General features: G+C 39.7%; 1 protein-coding gene and 2 long non-coding RNA genes across 3 annotated transcripts; all 3 read left to right on the top strand.

Moving 5' to 3' along the window:
- Positions 1 to 8,407: 8,407 nt before the first annotated feature.
- Positions 8,408 to 10,642, top strand: LOC141598212 (uncharacterized). Its single transcript, XR_012523331.1, has 3 exons — positions 8,408 to 8,603; positions 8,698 to 8,770; positions 10,330 to 10,642. It is a non-coding gene; the product is annotated as an uncharacterized LOC141598212 (long non-coding RNA).
- Positions 10,643 to 11,024: 382 nt separating this feature from the next.
- Positions 11,025 to 15,047, top strand: LOC141601362 (uncharacterized). The gene is made up of 5 exons (XM_074421638.1): positions 11,025 to 11,671; positions 13,062 to 13,159; positions 13,673 to 13,898; positions 14,580 to 14,946; positions 15,036 to 15,047. The coding sequence occupies exons 1-5, from the start codon at positions 11,025 to 11,027 to the stop codon at positions 15,045 to 15,047; spliced, it is 1,350 nt and encodes a 449-aa protein (XP_074277739.1).
- A 683-nt stretch (positions 15,048 to 15,730) lies between these two features.
- Positions 15,731 to 17,841, top strand: LOC141598211 (uncharacterized). The gene is made up of 3 exons (XR_012523330.1): positions 15,731 to 15,926; positions 16,021 to 16,093; positions 17,647 to 17,841. It is a non-coding gene; the product is annotated as an uncharacterized LOC141598211 (long non-coding RNA).
- Positions 17,842 to 22,467: the final 4,626 nt, after the last annotated feature.

The following is a 22,467-nucleotide window of genomic DNA, read 5'->3' as shown; positions in this document are numbered from 1 at the left end:
TCCTCTCCTATCTTCGGTTAAAGAATGGTTGAAGAACCATTTCCAGATGAAAGATCTGGGTGAGGCACAGCGTATTTTGGGAATCCGTATTTACCGAGATAGATCACGACGGACGTTATCACTTAGTCAGAAGTCTTATTTGGATAAGGTTCTTGAGAGGTTTAGCATGACCAACTCCAAGAAGGGGAACCTTTCTATGACGACTGGGATGCAGTTGAGCAAGTCTCAGTCACCCACGACGCCTGAAGGGATTGAGCGCATGAGTCGTGTTTCTTATGCATCTGCAATAGGATCGATCATGTATGCCATGATATGCACACGTCCAGACGTGGCATATGTATTGAGTATGACGAGTCGGTACCAAAAGACTCCAGGTGAAACACACTGGATAGCAGTCAAAAATATCCTCAAGTACCTACGGAGGACTAAGGATTGGGTATTGACTTATGGAGGCGATACTAAGTTATACGCAACCGGTTTTGCAGATGCTAGCTTCCAAACGGATCGAGTTGATTCAAAATCTCAGTCCGGGTTCGTCTTCACTCTTAATGGTGCTACGGTCAGCTGGAAGAGTTCCAAACAGAGTGTTGTAGCAGATTCTACTACTGAATCCGAGTACTATGCCGCTTCGGAGGCAGCAAAGGAAGCGATATGGATGCGTCAATTCTTACAAGGGCTTTCGGTAGTTCCTAGTTCGAATGACCCGATCACCATCTATTGTGACAATAGAGGTGCCATCTTCCAGGCTAAGGAGCCAAAGCCTAGCAACAAATCTAGACATGTACTTCGGAAGGCTCACCTGATCCGTGATTACGTGGAGCAAGAAGAGATAGTGATTGACAAGATTGCGACGGATGATAACATCGCGGATCCTCTCACCAAACCGTTGAATTATGATAAGCATGTAGGGCCTGTTAATTCCATGGGAATTAAACATGTTCCAGAGTTGTAGTACTTGATTATGGATTTAATACATTATCTTTTTCATATATTACTTATAACTTCATCGTTTTATATATATAATATTTTGTTTTTCATGTGGATTGTACTGACAACATTGAACACCACAAAGTTAACTGAATTACATTATATTTTTTTTGGTCCGTAATCGCCAATGTGAGCTGATAACTCCGGCTATTATATTGTGCAGTCAATTGATGGTGGGTTCAACGAGCCATAAGTTCAACGGTTGACTAATCGATCACAGATACGAGATTATGACGATACCTCGTAGGACAAATTTTTGTGACATCGTAATGGAGTCCTAAATGTTTAATAACATTCGGTGTCAGGTCGTGGATAGGACATCCATTATGTTCCTAGAGTTGATTCTTTTAACTATCAAATGTCTCTTGAGATTAAGGCAGTTTTTAGGTGACTTTGGTTTCTTTCTCACGGTCTACCGTAACTGGGGCTAAGTAGATTTTTTCTGGGTCATTTCATACTGTGCTTAGATCTGCAAGATTTGAGTTGAGGAAAATATCCAACCTTTATCAGGTATAGTTATTTCTCAGGGCCACTCGAGGAGTTGTAACTGAAATGCATGGCCATGCTCGAATGTTGATTCGTTTATCAGTTAAGTTACTCTCTAGTCGGGAAAACCACTCTTGATATTGATCGCTTGTAAAATACGACCTTTGTGAATTCGGATTTGCAAATTGTTTTACATTGTGTGGGAGAAATTTTATAGGATATGAGAATCGGTTATCGCACATACACTTGTGAGGACAAGTGGGAGTTTGTTGGAGCTGGTCTCCTCCACAAATTAGTGTGATAACATTTGTAAATCTCTTACAGGTTCACAAGGGTATACTTCGTATATTTAATCAGTTGATTAACGTTTACCTAATAACGGTTGGCTTGCTAGAAAGTTTGACGTTATTATCATAAAGATGACGGTGATCAACTGGTCCCTAAAGGTCACACCTATAGGACGTGTTTGAGAAATGTGGTTATAGAAATATAATTACATTGATGCCCAAAATGACTAAAAAGTTAGTCAATGTGTTGATGAGATAATTATTTAATGAAAATTAAATAATATTAAGTTGAGACAATTAATCACAATTCGTAAATTAAATATAATAAGTTATATTAAAATTAAATATATATAAGGTTAGTTTGGACGAATTAATCTGTTAATTCGTAGTTAAATATAATCAGTTGTATTTAATATCAACAAGTTGAATGTGTCATAGTGGTAATAGTGAGGGTACACAAGCCAAGAGGTCATGGGTTCGATCCTCACTAGATGACAATTTTACACAGTTTATATATTTTTGGAAAGACCAAAATAAGGAGAAAAATACTCCTTATTTCGGTTCACTTGGCCGAAATTAGGGAAAGTTTTTCTTTTCCTAATTGACTCCAAGTTTCGGTCTGTATAAAAAGAAAGGTAGAGAATTATTTCTACCCTAATGCTTTTTCTTGACCTAGCCTCCTCTTTCTCATCACAAGAACACAAAGACAATTAAATTTTACAGAAAATTTTAGATTGATTTCTAGCATAATCAAAGGGCATATCTCAGATCGTCTTGGGTGCAACGAATAGGCGAATATCAATTTTGATATTGTTCTTAGGCCATATTTGCTAGGACCGAAGGTTAATTCTAAATCTGTTTACTTATGTTTATGTATTTTATTTTATGACCTTAGATCATTTTTTTTAAATCGTTATAATCCTTCTAGTTTAAGGGAAGTATACAGATTTATTTCCCACAGCATATGCATTAGGATGTATATATGTTAGTTGCATCATGGCATGTAGTTTGCATGTTAGAAAATTTTTTTGTGAAACCGTCTATTTGGTAAACTTGACAAGTGTATATAGGCCCTAGTAGATGCTTTTTCTTCTTAAGACTTTGCTTGCTAGAATACTTGTAAAACACTCTAGGATGGGTCATGCTAGTATCCTTTGACCCATGGATTAAGGCCTAGTCAAAAGTACCTTGTGGTGTGATAACTCCTTGGCTACCGTATAGTCTAAGGTGACCCTTGAAACCATGCAACCATCATTCATCCATGTTCTACCATACATTTTGTCATCAAAGCGAATGGGCACAAAAATTGTTCAAATATTGAGTTCAAGAATTGAAATGAAAGTCAAAAAGTTTGCAATTACATCAAAAGAAAAGAGGAGCAAAAATAGACTCCTATGCTTAAAAAATAAGCACCCTCGTTACTAAATGGGGTGACTTTGAAAATTTTCAAAAGAAAATACAAAAAGTTGAAAATTGTCAAGTATTGAAATGCCAAGAATCAAAAGAAATGGCAAGAAATTGTTCTCAAATGCCAAATGCCACAAGAAATTGGGGGGAAAAACAACAACAAAACAAACTCCCAAATGAAACTCAAATGTCTATTGATCCCTTTATCCATCGTATCCATTTTTGTGCATGGTAGAGAGGGGACGACCCTTCTTCTTATCTAGGCAAGAAGGGGAATTCCGCGATCCTCTAGTGTTTCTAACACCATAGGGAGTCTACTCTTGACAAAAGCATTTAACGATTGAGGACAAAGGTACCCTAGCTTGACACAACTTGGAGGTGATTTATTGGTATCCTTATAGGCTTAGTAGTTTGGAGAAATCATATCTATGAAGGAGTGTGTACCCTTGAATTGCTTCCCCTTTAGATAATTTCCGCCACTTAGATGAGGAAAGTGGCTATTATTTTGTAGATGCATCCATTACTTGATTATTGTGTGCTTTAATGCTTGGATGTGTCGCCATTTTGGTAAGACCCACCTTGCCTTGCAAGAAGGCATCCTACCTCATGGTTGTCTTGTTGTGAGTTGAAGGGGCGGAGTGAGACCCGCTAATTGTCTCACATCGGCTATATTAGTATGTTAGTTTGAATAAAGGTCCTAGTTTTTGTCACCTCGTTACTCGTGACGAGTAAAGGTTCGGTTTGGGGATATTTGAGGTGACTCGTATTTGCACACATTTAGTCCCCTAATTGAGCCCATTTTACATACTATTATAACATTCTATAGACATTTTATCCATCAAATGCTTTCTATTTTGCTTTCCTAGTGCATTTTATATGTTTTGTAGGAAAAGAGATAATAAGGCGGAGATTCCCGTCTTTCGTGCATATTTGGAATCTTATTGACGACATTAGATGGACTAGTATGAAGAGGAGGCGAGAATTAAAGACTAATCTCATAAGAATAAGAAGTAATTGAAGAGAAGGATTCTGAAGCAGAATCCGAGCGGCCAGGGAGACAAGACGCCCGTCCAAGAGCCTAAATCCGAGCGTCTAAGCCTTGAAGACGCTCGGATTCCCTTGCTACAATCCGAGCGGATTTGCCCCAAAGACGCTCGTGCACCCCCACAACAATCCGAGCGGATTCCCCTCCTGGACGAGCGGATCGTGGCGTCTTCAGCTGAGATGCTCATCTCTCCGAAAAGACTAGCAATTCCCTACGTAGAACTCACAAATGTTAATTCCAAATTAGCCTTAGTTAACCTAATGAAGCAATACTATATATACCCCACTTGTAAATAATCAAAGCATGAAGTTTTTAGAGTAGAAAGCCTCCACATTAGAAATTCTTCTTAGATTAGATTAGGAGTAGGTTAGAATAGACTACTCTTTAATCTTTCCACAAATCTCACATTAATCTCTCCTTAATTATTGTTCAAGTTTGTTACTTTTGGGTAATTGAAGATTATTGGGTTATTATTGGAGAATTGACAACTCTTCATCAATCAATCACGTTCTCTTCTTTTATTCTTTGCTTTATTATTTGGAATCATCTCAAGTTTGGTATAATTCTTTTACCCTTTACTCTTTATTGTTTATTTCCTCATTCTCTTATCATCTTTACACTTGTTGTGATGATTGACACCATTAATGACATGTTTACCATGATAATAAGTGAGTAGTCTCTTTAGCTAGGATTAGTGGGTAATTAAGGGAAACAAACATGGGATTAATCATGCTTAAACTAATATGTTTTCATAATTAAATTGCTTTCTTGTTGTGATGTCAACTTTATGCACATGTTATGTTTGATGAAATGCTAAGCCTATGAATCCTTGCATTTACAACCATCTCTTATCTACTCAACTAGACTTGTAAGATATTAACCAATTCGAGTCTTGTTAGACCATGCATAGAAGTTGAATAGGAGGAAAGTAAGTCGACTTGTAGGTGTTGTACAATCTAATCGATTCGGCTACGGGACCCAACTCTTCCTATGAACCTTAAGACATAAACCAACTCGGTTCCTCCCCAACATTAATTGCTTGCAACTTTGTAAACATGTTTGTATGATCAACACCATGAATCCCCTATGACCCCATGACATCCTAGTGCTTTTAAGTCATTTGTTTACATTTCTTAGTTCATTGTTTGCTTTACTTTGTTACTTTTATTATTTAGAACACAACTACAAACCCAAACAAATTGTGACACTAGCATAAATGAGATAGATAGACTTAGAATCCAAAGCACACCGTCCCATGGATCGACCTCGACTTACCGCTAACTAGTTGTTTGTTGAGTATTATAAATGTGTTTGATTGGATGTGACCCGTCGACATTACCCATCAATTTCACAATATCTTCTGGATTGGTTTCTACCCTGGCATGACTATCAGGACATAACCATCAGTGTAGCTCTAGATTGGCACCAAGCAGGAGAGAGTAACGGTAAAGTGCAAGGATAATATTTGACCAAGTCAATATGGATTATACGCAATAATCATCATATAAATACAACAATTAAGGGAGCAATTATAGAGAAGATTATATCATAAAGTTCAAGCATTAATCCGGGTATTTAAGTACAATGAAGGAACAATTAATGGTGTCATTAAAAGGGAATATTTTGCCATTAAAGGAAGATTATGCAACCATTTGAAGATTACTATATAAGGAGAATCAAAAGATCATTCTAGGACATATTCCATCATTCCAAAATCAACACTATGCCAATACTTAGAGGAACTACAATTCTTTGTGCTAATTACATAATTATCCTATAATTACATAGTGAAAGTCTCTCCTAGCATGGTGCCCGTGATTTTTTTTCCCATTTAAGGGTTTTCCACGTACAAATTATCTTTTCTTATTTATTTTTCTTTATTTGCTTTATGCTACATACATTTTACCCTGCCCTACGGTCATAGCAATGATATTCGAGCAAGTTAACCTTGCGTTTATTCTACCCTGACCTGATTCAGTTGCGTGCAGAATCCACCCAAAACACGAATTTGACATAAATACAACTCACCAAGAGAAGGAGAATGTTTACTGTTTCAAACATGAAGGCAAGAAGGTCACCTTGACCCCATTTCCACCTAACCAAAGGAACTATGGAAGTCCAAACATGCCAGAAGAGGTCAATGGCGTACTGTTATTGTCTGAAGCAGCCATGGTCAAAGAATTAAAGCAAGAGCAACCTATATTGATCTTACTGTCAAAGGAAGTAGTGGAGAAGGAAAGCTCTAAAGTGCCTGCAGAAGTTGAATTCTTAATTCTGCGGTACAAAGATGGGTTAACAAGTGAGCTGCCTAGTGGACTACCACCACTAAGAGGGATTGAACACCATATTGATCTTGTGCCAGGCTTTGTACTACCTAACAAGCCTGCTTACAAGAGTGATCCAACAGCGACCAAGGAATTACAACAACAGATTGAAGAGCTGATGAACAAAGGCTTTGTGAGGGAGACCCTCAGTCCTTGTGCTGTACCTGTTTTACTGGTACCCAAAAACGATGGCACCTGGAGAATGTGTACTGATAGCAAGGACATAAACAACATAACAGTTAAGTATAGGTTTCCAATCCACAGCGTAGATGATATGCTTGATGAGCTGAGTGGTGCTAAGATCTTTTCTAAGATTGACCTGAGGCAGGGATACCACCAGGTGAGAATTAGGGAGGGGGATGAATGGAATACATTATTCAAAGCAAAACCTGGTTTATATGAATGGCTTGTGATGCCATTTGGTCTATCTAATGCACCAAGTACCTTTATAAAATTAATGGCTGAGGTACTGAGGCCATGTTTGGGCAAATATGATGTGGTATACTTTGATGACATCCTAGTTTACAGCCAGACTCAAGATGAACACCTCAAGCACCTTGCAGCTGTATTCAAGATTATCAGAGATCATAAGTTGTATGAGAAGCTGGAGAAATGTACTTAAATGGTGGAGGAAGTAATAATTCTGGGGTATATAGTGTCTGAGAGAGGCGTCTCGGTTAATCAGGAGAAGATTAATGCAAACAATCCAGGCCAATTCCCAAAATAGTCACTGAAGTGAGGGGGTTCCATGGACTGCCATTATTCAAAAAGAGATTTATCAGGAACTTAAGTTCAGTTGTTGCACCTATTACTGAGAGCATGAAGAAGGGAGAGTTTTAATGGACTGAGAATGCTCAGCACTCCTTTGAAACGATTAAGAGGTTGATGTGTGAGACTCCTATTCTGAAGCTACCTCATTTTGATCAATTATTTGAGATGGAGTGTGATGTAAGTGGTGTTGGGACTGGAGCAGTTCTGATTCAGGGCCAAAAGACTGTGGCATATTTCAGTGAAATGTTAAATGGTGCCAAACTGAAATATTCCACATATGATAAAGAATTATATGCCATTGTCAGATCTGTGACGCATTAGAGCGGAAGCCAAAAACTTTTGTGCTTCAATTAGATCATGAGGCCGTGAGATTTATTAATAGCCAACACAAGCTATGCCACAGACATGCCAAATGGTTTGTGTTTTAGCACGAATTCCCCTTAAAGGATCCGGCCTGAAGATTTAGTAGTGTAGGTATCGAGTTCTAATATTTAAGGAAAAATGTACAGTAATAAATGAAATAAATTATATAAGAACAATAATGTTTATATTTCCTGGATAAGTTGAATGATAATAAAGAAAGAAGAAAGTGTAGTACGAATAACAAGCTAATTATATATGTTTTTTGTATATTGCTTCGTATCCTTTACAAATGTTCCTCCACTCTATTTATACTCTTTCTATTCTAACATTACTGTAACACCCGCCCTTTCCGTATAATTTTCATAAAGAAAAGTAATACTTTTACATTACTTTAACTAGTTAATTTCATTATATTAATAAAAGTAATTTAATTAAAGCTATAAGTTTTAAAGCTTACGTATATAAAATATACGTTTTCGTCGGATAGAAATAATAAAAATAAAAATAATAATAATAATAATAATAATAACTATATTGATAATAAAATTTCCGTCTTAAATTATAGTAGGTTTAAGACGAACCTCCGTCTAGTAAAGAATCGTCACACGCTCACATGTGAGGCTAAACTTATCTACTCTCGACCTATCCCGGGTCGACAACACACCCCTCAATTTTGGCACCCAACTAATATAATAATTATTTTTACTCTCCCTCACATACTCTCTGACCAACCAGATTCCACCAACAACTCCCATTCTTTTTCGAAATCCCTGGTAAAACAAACAAACGCAGCACTGTACTCTTCGAACCAAAACAAGCTCAAAAGAACCCATAAATGGCGACTTAAAAATCCTAGATTTATTGCTCAATTTTCGACCAAACTCAATAATTCTTGCACCATTCTTCTCCTTATCTCTTCCTTCATCTTTTAAGGTAAGAAAGGCATAGCCTTGTGAAGTTCCTGTCTCGACCCGTCTCATAAATGTGACGTTTTTAGACTAACTTGGCTCTTATTACGGTTTTTAAGGTGAAGACTTTGAGGACCCCGAAGGAAACTCATTCATAATCGACCATTCACTTGAGGATTGAAGAAAGTTAAGGTAACCGGGATAGGTTACTCGACAAACGTCGGGAAACTCCGCCCATTTCTACTCGTTTTTGCCTTATTTTTCCCAAAGTTGAAGTCTTTGTATGCTTCCCCATAGATGGAGTTGATTGTGTTGTGTTTGTGCTCATTTTTCATGGTTGTTTGGACCCCTTTTTGGTCCGTTTTCTTGCTGAGTTCGGGTAAGGGGAAGTGGTTGGCTTCTCTGTTCGCCTTTCCTTTCCTTTTTTTTTTTTTTTTACAATCAAATTTCTTTTGCTCTCTCGTCTGGACTGCTCAGGTTGCTAGGGACCGTCTGTGTTGCATTGTGTCTGTTGGAATTTGAGGATGCGGGGGGATGGAATTTGAGTAATGTAGAGAATGTTAGGGTGTGTCTAGGTACTTCACAGGTTTGGGTAAGAAATTTGTTAGACTCGCAAGTCCGCAAATTTCCTGGGACCGGTTTTGTTTTGGGTTTGGTGTGCAGTGGTCCTCCTTCCTCTTTGTATCGTGATTTCTGGGTTTGCCAAGCACTGATATCATATCCTCCTTCCTTTCTTTATTTGGGATCACCGTGTTTGCCTACTGATGCCGTGCCCTTTGTTTTTGTTTGCTTCTCTTTATTTTCTCGATTTCGATGTTGGACTCACCAACATTCAATTTTTGGGCTCAAACCATGAAAACTTTTGGACTCACCTCTTTATTTAATTTGGACCAAATGTCTGGATGTTTGTGGGTTCATCATTACCAAATTTTTGGGCTCAATATGTCACTTGCATTGGATTGTTTGCATTACGTAAATTTCCACATGACGTAAATTACCCATTACCACTTGTTATATTTTACTTATTTTATTTAATCGGCACGTATATCTATGAAGTGAAAGATTTATTTTATATGTCACAAGTATGAAAAGATGATTATAAATAATTACTTGTTATGAGTCGTATTCTTGTAGAAATGCCATAGTACCATCATATATGCTTGACATGCCTTTATGCCTGCTTGTGCCGTTCTGCCAAGTATGGATTTAGCTCATTTATTCCGCCTCTTTCGGACTGTTCTGCCGATTGTGGGTTCTCGACTTCCGTTCTGTCGATCGAGTCTTGGATGCGGACTGTTCTGCCGCATGTCGAATCGGGGACCGTTCTGCCCCGAGAGTCTGGCCAGGTTTAGACTAGGACTGAGTCTTTGTGATTATCATTGTCGTCCTACCAGGGGAAATTATATTTGATGAGTGTAGTAAAGGTTTTGCATTTTGGATGGGTATATTGGTCATGTCTCCTTGAATTACGTGCTCATGGTTAAGTGGTCTTTATCTTGCCTTCCAGCATTTTCCTCCATTATTTAACTTTGTTTATGCTTTGCTTACTTGCCTATTTTATTCCTTTTCCTTATTTATGAATCCTTGATCATGTATGCTCATATGCATAGTTACAATTCAACTCATTCTCATCTTACTTGATATGGTCATTTGTTTGTGTGTTTTGTCATGTTCATCTTGATGTTTTGTGGCTGGGAGAACCTTGAGTTACTCCCCACTGACTGTGGCTTTCATGTTTACATGAATGACAGGTTGGTGAAGATGCTTATATGGGGTTTGACGTGTGAGCTAGCGAGTACCCCGGACTTTTAGATTGCCTATTTACCGCTTAGACTCACCTATTTCTTTTTGTCATTCGAGGGATATATTTTCCCCACTTTTGACCGTTTTATTTGTATGGACCCTTGTCTTTATTTCCGTTTTTCCTTCTGTTGAATGTTAGTGACTCCCGCATGCTAAACTCTATCTACTAAATAAAAGTTTTAAAAACTTCACATTTTTCGCATATATTTAGTAGTTTACTTTCCGCTTTATCGCGGGGTGTCACAGTTGGTATCAGAGCCTTTGTAGCTCCCGACGCACACACGTGTACCCCAACTTAAATTTTGAACTTGACCTTGAAATAATGAATGAGAGATGGGTAGAACTAAGGACCTATGTTGGTAGTCTTCTTGTGTATGCTATTTGTTAAGTACTAACTCGTTTGACTCTCTTTGGTGCTTTAAGAAGATGGTGCGACCAAACAATGTGGAGAATACTATCTTGCAAGCCCTTACTCAAATTCTTCAAAACCAGCAAAATGTCAATGTTCAAGGCCGTCCCCGCTCAACAAGCGGTAGATCATCAAGGAAGTTTTGCTTGGATTGCAAGTCAACTAGCAAGAAACAAGGCTAAGACCTATGGTGGTGAAGTGGATCCTATTGAACTTTCCGAGTGGTTTCGTGACATGGAGAAGAATTTCTCTCTTTATGATGTCCAAGATCGAGACAAAGTGAAGCTTGCCTCTCATTTCCTTGTGAAGGAGGCCGATAGGTGGTGGACTATTACCGGGCCTTCCGTCACTCAAGACCCCACCTTTGATTGGAACCGTTTCAAGACTCTTGTGGAAACTCGTTTCTACCCTAAAGAACTCAAGCAACAAAAATTGAAGGAGTTCATTGATTTCAAGCAAGGAGGCCTATCCGTTCAAGCTTTCACCGACAAGTTCAATGATCTTGCTCACTATGCCCCTAAATTTGTGAAAGATGAAGATGAGCGTGTCTACTTCTACCGAAGCAAGTTGAATCCTAAGTTGGAAAGTATGGTGAGAAGAGATTCCACAACCTTTGTGGCGGTCTATGATGATGCTCTTTGGGCCGAAAATTCCTTGAAGGCTATTGATGATGATGCCAAGACTCGTTCCCACTCTACTTCTTACCGTCCTAACTTTCATGGCAAGAGACCCTTTGTGCCTTCTCCTTCACCGAATTATGCTAACAAGAGGTTTGTGCCAAGAACACAAGAACCAAAAGTGCAAGAACCAAGGAGGCAAGAGCCTAGTGGACAAGTTTCCCAATCAAGCAACAACAACCTCAACTTGGAGAAAGCTCGCAAGTGCTTCAATTGTAAGCAAGCCTTACACCCCGGAGTTGGATGCTACAACCGACCTTTGACTTGCTATCATTGTAAGAAGCCCGGTCACCGCTACAATGATTGCCCCGATAGGAAGAATTCTACTACTTCTTCTTCCACCCAAGCTTCTAAAGCCAAGCCAAGAGGAACCATCTTTGTCATGAGTCGTGCCGAAGCCGCCGCTCATCCCGACATCATTACGGGTATGTTCTCAATTCTCGATCAACCATGCCTTATTCTTTTTGATACCGGCGCATCTTTATCTTTTATATCTTCCAAGTTTTCGGAAAAGTTAGCTCTTGAGCCCATACCTAGTGAGGATACCCCTATATCCTTACCTTCCGGAGAAATCATTTCATGCTCCTACTTCTTTCCCGATGTCCCTATCATAATTTCGGGAAATCTTTTCCCCGCTAACCTACTTCGTTTTCCACTTGAGGAATTCGATGTGATTTTGGGTATGAATTGGTTGTCCAAGTATGATGCAAGATTCGAGTGTAGAGATCAAAAGATTCACCTCAAAAGTCCGCTAGGAACCCGTGTTTCCTACAAAGGGATTCGTTCTCAAGAAGGTGTGAAGTTGATTTCCGCGTTGAAGTTGATGAGTATGGAGAGGAAAGGTCACCAAGTCTTTTTATGTGTGGTGACTTCTACTTCTCCTTCTTTGCCGAAGCTTGAAGAAGTGCCCGTGGTGTGTGAGTTCGCCGATGTTTTTCCCGAGGAGTTGCCCGAGATACCTCCCGAGCGTGATGTTGAATTTTCTATCGACCTTGTGCCCGAACCGGCCGATTGCAAAAGCTCCTTACCGTATGGCGCCAACCGAACTTAAAGAGTTAAGGAAGCAACTTGATGAGATGATTGAGAAAGGATTTATTCGACCTAGTGCCTCACCTTGGGGTGCTCCCGTTCTCTTTGTGAAGAAGAAAGATGGATCCATGAGACTTTGTATCGATTATCGTGAGCTCAACCGTGTCACTATCAAGAACAAGTACCCTCTACCAAGGATTGAAGATTTGTTCGATCAACTCAAGGGTGCCTCTACATTCTCCAAGATTGATCTAAGATCCGGTTATCATCAAATTCCCGTTCGTGATTCCGATATTCCAAAAACCGCCTTTAGCACGAGATATGGACATTTCGAGTTTAAGGTGATGCCCTTTGGTTTAACCAATGCCCCCGCTATCTTCATGGACCAAATGAACCGAACTTTTAGTGAGTTCTTGGACAAGTGTGTTGTGGTCTTCATCGACGATATCCTCATCTTTTCTAAATCCGAGGAAGAGTATGCCGATCATCTTCGTACTATCTTAGAGATTCTTCGTCGTCAAAAGTGGTTTGCCAAGTTTTCCAAGTGTGAATTTTGGTTGTCTAGGGTGTCATTTCTTGGTCATGTGATATCTAAGGAAGGTGTTATGGTGGATCCTTCGAAGATTGAAGCCGTGATGGAATGGAAGAGCCCGACCAATGTTGGTGAGATCCGTAGTTTCTTGGGTTTGGCGGGTTATTACCGTCGCTTTGTAAAGGACTTTTCTAAGCTTGCTAGACCGATGACTCAACTTTTGAAGAAAGAGACCAAATTCTTGTGGACCGAAGCTTGTGAAGTAGCGTTTCAAGAGTTGAAGAGAAGATTGACTACCGCTCCCGTTTTGACCTTACCCGAGGATGGAGTGGACTTTGATGTGTTTTGTGATGCTTCTAAGATGGGTTTAGGTTGTGTTCTCATGCAAAATAGGAAGGTTGTTGCTTATGCTTCGCGACAATTGAGAGTTCATGAAGTGAACTACCCTACTCACGATCTTGAGTTAGCCGCCGTTGTTCATGCCTTAAAGATGTGGAGACACTACCTCATTGGAGTTCATTGCCGTATCTTCACCGATCATAAGAGTTTGAGGTATATTTTCACCCAAAAGGAGTTGAATATGAGACAACGCCGTTGGTTGGAATTAGTGAATGACTATGATTTGGAGTTGTTATATCACGAAGGAAAGGCAAATGTGGTTGCCGATGCTCTTAGTAGAAAGTCAATTCACTCCTTGAGTGCCATCCGTGTGCTTCCCGATGACCTTTGTGCCGAGTTTCGTAAGTTAAGTTTGCAAATAGTGGAAAGTGGCTTTGATTACCTTGGTGCTATGGTTGCCGAACCTGTTATTCTTCGTGATATCCGTGATAACCTTGTGGATGATGCTACTTTCAAAAGATTCCAAGCCAAGCTTCTTGAAGGGAAAGCTAAAGATTGTGAGATTGATGCTAGTGGATATCTCCGTTACCAAAGCCGCATGTATGTCCCCGATGCCAGTGACTTGAGAAAGAGAGTTCTTGATGAAGCCCATCTTTCCCCTTATTCAATCCACCCTGGAGGAGACAAGATGTATAAGGATTTGAAGCTTCAATTTTGGTGGCCTAACATGAAGAATGACATTGTGACTTATGTTGGGAAATGTCTCACTTGTCAACAAGTGAAGATTGAGCATAAGAGACCCGGAGGTTTGCTACAACCCTTGGATGTGCCTTTATGGAAATGGGAATCTATCTCTATGGATTTTGTTATGGCCTTGCCTAAGACCGTTGGTGGAAAGGATGCCGTATGGGTGATTGTGGATAGATTGACCAAGTGTGCTAGGTTCATCCCCATAAAAGAGACTTGGAGTCTAGATAGGCTTGCTAGTGCCTATGTTGAGGAGATTGTTCGTTACCATGGTGTCCCTAAGGAGATCGTGTCGGATCGTGACCCAAGATTTTGTTCGAGATTTTGGAAGGCTTTACAAGATGCTATGGGTAGTAGGTTGTTGATGAGTACCGCTTTCCATGCCGCTACCGATGGACAAACCGAAAGAACGATTCAAACTCTTGAAGATTTGTTGCGTGCTTGTGCCCTTGATTTCCATATTAGTTGGGAGAAGAGCCTACCTTTGGTGGAGTTTTCCTACAATAATAGTTACCATGCCTCCATCAAGATGGCTCCTTATGAAGCTTTATATGGAAGAAAGTGTCGTAGCCCGATTTGTTGGAATCAAGCAAGTGATGTTCGTGATCTAGGACCCGACAAGTTAGCCGAAACAATTGACCAAGTGAAGATCATCCGAGAAAGAATGAAAGCCGCCCAAGATCGCCAAAAGTCTTATGCCGATATTCACCGCCGACCCTTGGAGTTCGAAATTGGGGATAAAGTGTTCTTGAAGGTTTCCCCTATGAAAGGAGTAAAGAGATTTGGAGTTAAAGGAAAGTTGAGTCCAAAGTACATTGGACCCTATGATGTGGTGAAAAGGATTGGTGCCGTGGCTTACAAATTGGATTTGCCCCCGAGTTTGGGTAAAGTTCATGATGTGTTCCATGTATCTCAACTTAGGAAGTACATTAGTGACCCGAGTCATGTGTTGCAAAATGATATTCCCGAGCTTGAGCCTAGCCTTTCTTTCGAAGAGAGACCGATTCGCATTTTGGATAAGAAAGACAAAAAGTTGAGGAGTAAAGTTGTCCCCTTATTGAAAGTTTTATGGAAGTGCGGTGACGTGGAAGAAGTGACTTGGGAACCTAAAGCCTCTATGCGTATCAAGTACCCGGATTTATTCTCTTAAGGTAATTTTCTTACTTCAAGTTTCGAGGACGAAACTTTTTAAAAGGAGAGGTGATTGTAACACCCGCCCTTTCCGTATAATTTTCATAAAGAAAAGTAATACTTTTACATTACTTTAACTAGTTAATTTCATTATATTAATAAAAGTAATTTAATTAAAGCTATAAGTTTTAAAGCTTACGTATATAAAATATACGTTTTCGTCGGATAGAAATAATAAAAATAATAATAATAATAATAATAATAATAATAATAATAACTATATTGATAATAAAATTTCCGTCTTAAATTATAGTAGGTTTAAGACGAACCTCCGTCTAGTAAAGAATCGTCACACGCTCACATGTGAGGCTAAACTTATCTACTCTCGACCTATCCCGGTTCGACAACACACCCCTCAATTTTGGCACCCAACTAATATAATAATTATTTTTACTCTCCCTCACATACTCTCTGACCAACCAGATTCCACCAACAACTCCCATTCTTTTTCGAAATCCCTGGTAAAACAAACAAACGCAGCACTGTACTCTTCGAACCAAAACAAGCTCAAAAGAACCCATAAATGGCGACTTAAAAATCCTAGATTTATTGCTCAATTTTCGACCAAACTCAATAATTCTTGCACCATTCTTCTCCTTATCTCTTCCTTCATCTTTTAAGGTAAGAAAGGCATAGCCTTGTGAAGTTCCTGTCTCGACCCGTCTCATAAATGTGACGTTTTTAGACTAACTTGGCTCTTATTACGGTTTTTAAGGTGAAGACTTTGAGGACCCCGAAGGAAACTCATTCATAATCGACCATTCACTTGAGGATTGAAGAAAGTTAAGGTAACCGGGATAGGTTACTCGACAAACGTCGGGAAACTCCGCCCATTTCTACTCGTTTTTGCCTTATTTTTCCCAAAGTTGAAGTCTTTGTATGCTTCCCCATAGATGGAGTTGATTGTGTTGTGTTTGTGCTCATTTTTCATGGTTGTTTGGACCCCTTTTTGGTCCGTTTTCTTGCTGAGTTCGGGTAAGGGGAAGTGGTTGGCTTCTCTGTTCTGCCTCGGTTCCTTTTTTTTTTTTACAGTCGAAATTTCTTTTGCTCTCTCGTCTGGACTGCTCAGGTTGCTAGGGACCGTCTGTGTTGCATTGTGTCTGTTGGAATTTGAGGATGCAGGGGATGGAATTTGAGTAATGTAGAGAATGTTAGGGTGTGTCTAGGTACTTCACAGGTTTGGGTAAGAAATTTGTTAGACTCGCAAGTCTGCAAATTTCCGGACTGGTTTTGTTTTGGGTTTGGTGTGCAGTGGTCCTCCTTCCTCTTTGTATCGTGATTTCTGGGTTTGCCAAGCACTGATATCATATCCTCCTTCCTTTCTTTATTTGGGATCACTGTGTTTGCCTACTGATGCCGTGCCCTTTGTTTTTGTTTGCTTCTCTTTATTTTCTGATTTCTGATGTTGGACTCACCAACATTCAATTTTTGGGCTCAAACCATGAAAACTTTTGGACTCACCTCTTTATTTAATTTGGACCAAATGTCTGGATGTTTGTGGGTTCATCATTACCAAATTTTTGGGCTCAATATGTCACTTGCATTGGATTGTTTGCATTACGTAAATTTCCACATGACGTAAATTACCCATTACCACTTGTTATATTTTACTTATTTTATTTAATCGGCACGTATATCTATGAAGTGAAAGATTTATTTTATATGTCACAAGTATGAAAAGATGATTATAAATAATTACTTGTTATGAGTCGTATTCTTGTAGAAATGCCATAGTACCATCATATATGCTTGACATGCCTTTATGCCTGCTTGTGCCGTTCTGCCAAGTATGGATTTAGCTCATTTATTCCGCCTCTTTCGGACTGTTCTGCCGATTGTGGGTTCTCGACTTCCGTTCTGTCGATCGAGTCTTGGATGCGGACTGTTCTGCCGCATGTCGAATCGGGGACCGTTCTGCCCCGAGAGTCTGGCCAGGTTTAGACTAGGACTGAGTCTTTGTGATTATCATTGTCGTCCTACCAGGGGAAATTATATTTGATGAGTGTAGTAAAGGTTTTGCATTTTGGATGGGTATATTGGTCATGTCTCCTTGAATTACGTGCTCATGGTTAAGTGGTCTTTATCTTGCCTTCCAAAGATTTTCCTCCATTATTTAACTTTGTTTATGCTTTGCTTACTTGCCTATTTTATTCCTTTTCCTTATTTATGAATCCTTGATCATGTATGCTCATATGCATAGTTACAATTCAACTCATTCTCATCTTACTTGATATGGTCATTTGTTTGTGTGTTTTGTCATGTTCATCTTGATGTTTTGTGGCTGGGAGAACCTTGAGTTACTCCCCACTGACTGTGGCTTTCATGTTTACATGAATGACAGGTTGGTGAAGATGCTTATATGGGGTTTGACGTGTGAGCTAGCGAGTACCCCGGACTTTTAGATTGCCTATTTACCGCTTAGACTCACCTATTTCTTTTTGTCATTCGAGGGATATATTTTCCCCACTTTTGACCGTTTTATTTGTATGGACCCTTGTCTTTATTTCCGTTTTTCCTTCTGTTGAATGTTAGTGACTCCCGCATGCTAAACACTATCTACTAAATAAAAGTTTTAAAAACTTCACATTTTTCGCATATATTTAGTAGTTTACTTTCCGCTTTATCGCGGGGTGTCACAATTACAATTGATTTTACGCTCCCCCTGGTTGTTGAAACCGTCTCCTGATTAATAGGGAATGTGCCCTATTAATCCGGTTGACTTATTCTAACTCAACAACTTCTCCTTTTTCTCTTCTTGCACGTTGTAGTTTATGGAAATTGCACGTTCTTGTGGTTGTACTCTACTATTGCTATCAGGCCTCTTGAGTAGGTTTTCTGTCAAATATTAACTATAATTGTCCGGACTCTGGTTGCCCCAATCAGCCTAATTAAGTCAGGCTAGACTGAAGTCAGAGCAGGCTAAATTGGACCTAACAATTGCCCCTTGACATTTTACCCGTGCTGGATCAGGCCAGGGGTGAGATGTCAACTTACCGGGCTCAAAAATAAAAAAAAGAATCACAATTACTCAATGACTCTTAGACTTCTAGTGACCGTTAAATACTGCATCGGCTAGGAAGATGATGTCACGCTGACAGTTTTGCAATTTCTAGGGTTTTTGCACCGTTATTTTTTTTCCTATAAATACGGTATTGATGGTGAGTTTATTCTTCACCAAAATTCTTCTACTTCTCTCACTATATTCTCTCTGAAATTATTTCTTATCTTCCCAGGAATTTAGTCTGCTACCTGCAATTCTTCAATAAATCTCATTAATCTTTCACAAAAATCTTTATTTAAAGAAACAATAAAGAGTATGGTTGCCAAAAAACGTCCTGCTTCTCAGAAGGCTGCAGCTGAACCTGAACCAGCAGATATCCATGAAGAGGAGGTGGTTGAGATTGATCCTCCTGCTCATGCTATAGCGTTTAAATACCAGGATTCTGTTTTCTCTGCTCTCCGATCACTTGAATCCTCTTTTCCTGAAGAGAATCTGTTGAAAACGAACTATGATGGGGTTTTAAGGGAGAAAAAATTGATCCTTGATTCAGCTGAGGTTTGGATCCCTGAATCTTGTCCGGTCTGAGCTAATTGGGTGTCACCTGGCTGGTTTTGCATCTATGAATGGGCGTTCAAGGCTGGTTGTAAGTTGCCTTTTACTCCTTTGATGATTGATACTATCCGAGCAATGGAAGTATCACCCTTCCAAATTATGCCAATGGTTTGGAAACTTGTCTATTCCATTGAGAATTTATGTGCTAAACATAAACTTACAATTACTATCAATGACATCAAGGCAGTATATCACCTGAAAAACCCCTCTACTGGTCGTTTTAATTTAAGAATTAAGTAAAAAATGTCTCCATTAATTACTAATCTGGATTCTGGAGATGATAAAGGCTGGGCGAAGACTTATTCATCCGGACTGACACCCTGGGGTCTGGCCTGGATTATCTGAGATATCTTCCTTTAGAGAGTGGCAGGTGTCCTGTATTCTTGATTTGCATTTTATATTGTATGAATCCGAAATATTTAATTTTTACCTAAGTATTTTGGGGGTGTTTGCAGCACCTGACCGGAACTTTGATCCTCTTGATGAGGAATCTGTTTCAAGGATAGAGGCCTTTCTTGCTCTTCCCGAGGAAGAAAGGACTTGGCCTGGTAGTCTGGGTAGGGATTTGTTGCCCCGGTACATGAAGCCTAAGCTGAGTGTAGTTAAAGTGCCCAAAGGCAAGCCTAGCTCTACTGCTCTCTCCTGTCTGTCTTCTTTATATTTTTGTGTTGACTGATGTCTTCCTGTTATTTCTCTCCTGCTACTTATTATTAATTTTTTTATTCAGTATATAGGTCTTCTGCTAGACTGGCTAGCTTCAGTGCAGCCGACTTGAAGGCTGGGGTTGCTAGGATTTCTGAGCAATCCAAGAGTCAAGAGGCTACTGGTAGTGGGAGTGACAAGTCTTAATATTTTGGTTTCTGATGTTCCGCCTCATAAGGAGCCGCCCAGGCTTGTGTCCCCAGAAGTTGTCCAGCCTTCCAAGAGTAGAAGAGAGGCTACTAGCTGATGCGTGTCTTTTATATGATGTTTTACACCCCATTTTACACACATTTCAGAGCTCAATTGTGTAGTTTTAAGCTACTATTTGCCCCATTTCGTCTACTTTCGTATTTTTATGCAATATTGCAGATTTATGCGGAAATGAGTAGATATTGAGCTAATTCCGTCCCCGAGTATCTTGCATTGCATTTGACGTGGAGTATTCGCTTAAGGAACGAGCTTGGTGCGCATTTCAAGCCCCGAAAGACAAGCCCACGAGAAGATTGAAGTCAAGTATCAGCTACTTCAGTCGATCGACCGCTGTCTTAAGTCGATCGACCAAACCACGACTTCCAGAGACTACTGTTCATCATAGACCGGTCGATCGACCGGTCACCATAGTCGATCGACCACACCGCTAATCAGACGTGAATTAAAATATTGAGGAAAAGCAAGCCTATTGTGTTTTTAGGTTTTGATAATAGAGTTACGCAATATTCTATATAACGTAACCTAGAAAATCAAGTTATTCATTTAGTTTTTACCAGTTCTAAGAAGTTCCTAAGATACGATACATTAGTTTAGTTCCAGTTTATTATTTCTTCAATAAAGTTCACTTCGCTTTCGGTTCGGGATCTTTCTTTGCAATTCCTTTTCGGTATTCCTCTATTCAGTTTCATTACTTTGCTCGTTCATAGATTAGAAATTGCTAGATTAGTTTCCCGAAAGCCATTTCATTGTTTTATGTTAATCGTCTATTTAATTGCTTTAATCATGAATCCTACTGTTTTATTCGTTAATTTCGTTGTTGTTATTATTCTTAGCATGAGTAGCTAAATCCCTTTTTGCTAGGATGTAGGGGAACTCTAGGATTAGGCGGCATTAGAATAGGAACCCTAAATCGCGCCATGGTCGATCGACTGACATACCCAGTCGATCGACTGGCCACGTGAGGTTTTGTTTCGTTTTAATTAATTACAATGTTATATTTGACGAATCGAATGCATGCGACTAGTTAAATGTTTAGTACATGACTAACCTATTAGATCGAAAGATAGGGAAAGTTGTTAGACTATCAATTAAAATGACTAAACTATGCTAAGATCGAAAGATAGGTAAAGTTTAGACTTTTAGTCACTTTTAAGGACGGGAGTCAGTATTAGTGATATTAGGGACCTGTAGCGAGATTGAAAGATGTTACCTGTGAGAGTGGACCGAGAGGACCTCTTATTTTCCCGTCTCACGTGATTGTTTTAGACCTACCTAGTTTGCTGCCGCCGAAACTATAGTGAACCGAACGTCCTAGTACCTCTTTTATATCTATTTTCATCCGTTTGTTTAGTTTACTTTCCTTTATTGCCTTTAGCTATAGACCAAATCAACTCAACCCCCACGTTTGTTACCTTAGACCGAAATTGGACAACTAATAATTACATCTACCTCTCTGTGGTTCGACCCTGTTACCACTAGCTTTTGTTAGTCTTAATAGGAAATATAAATATTATTTTTGGTACTCACAACGACGGGTATCAAATTTTGGCGCCGTTGCCGGGGAGGCAATTGTTCTAATTTTTAGTTGTTTTATTTTAGTCTGTTTCTTAGTTTAAGGGACATTCGTTCCTTAAACTATTCTCATATTCTTTTTGTAGTTTCTTCTTATGCGCAGGTCACAGGGTGGTGAATTAGTACCTTTCAATCCTGAGATTGAGAAGACCTTGCGTGAGTTGAGACGATCATCTAGGATATTGCCGACAGAGGAAGAGCTGAGTACTCTGTCTAGTTACTACGAGAACGAGCTATACGAGGAGGATCCACCTTCATCACCCATTTCCACTTCTTCAGCTGAGACAGTCACATCTCAAGAATTTCCAGTCATGGCTGAAGAAGCAACTATAGCAAGTCACTCGAGCCGACAAAGTGCAAATCTATACAAGGGGTTCGAATTACGGAGTCGATAGGAAATTCGAACCGAAGCCTTCTTATATCAACTTGGTTGAGAGAAACCAATTCGGGGGAGCTGCAAATGAAGATGCAGCCAAGCATATGGAGATATTTATTGATTATTGCTGCTCTATACCCCCGCCGACCGGTGTGACCCAGGACCAGATAAAGAAGACTATGTTTATATTCTCACTCCACGATGCTGCAAGGGAGTGGTACAGAGATCTGGACCGAGCTGCTAATGGGATCACCGACTGGAATTCTTTGGCCTTGGCATTCTACAAGAAGTACTTTTCTGCCTTGAAGACGAATGCTATTAGAGCTCAAATCACGAGCTTTAAACAGGGGCCGGATGAGAACTTTCATGAGGCATGGCTCCGTTTCAAGAAGCTGGTGCGAACTATTCCGAATCATGGGTTTGAGAAGTGGAGCCTATGCAATCAATTCTACAATGGGCTCTATGACGATCAAAGGGCTATCCTGGATGCGACAGCTAATGGCAGATTCCAGGAGAACACGGGGGAGACTAAGGGGTGGAAGATCATTGATGACTTGGCCACCCACAAAGCTGAGTTTGGGAATTCCCGGGGAAATCAAAGGAGAGCTGCTGAATCTCCTTCTGTACCTGCGTTAGAAGCTCTCACGGACAGATTTGACAAGTATGAATTGGGAGGAGCTTCCAAAGGA

Source organism: Silene latifolia, chromosome 9 (assembly GCF_048544455.1).
Source record: "Silene latifolia isolate original U9 population chromosome 9, ASM4854445v1, whole genome shotgun sequence".
Lineage (NCBI taxonomy): Eukaryota > Viridiplantae > Streptophyta > Magnoliopsida > Caryophyllales > Caryophyllaceae > Silene > Silene latifolia.
This window is presented reverse-complemented; position numbering and strand designations above follow the sequence as displayed.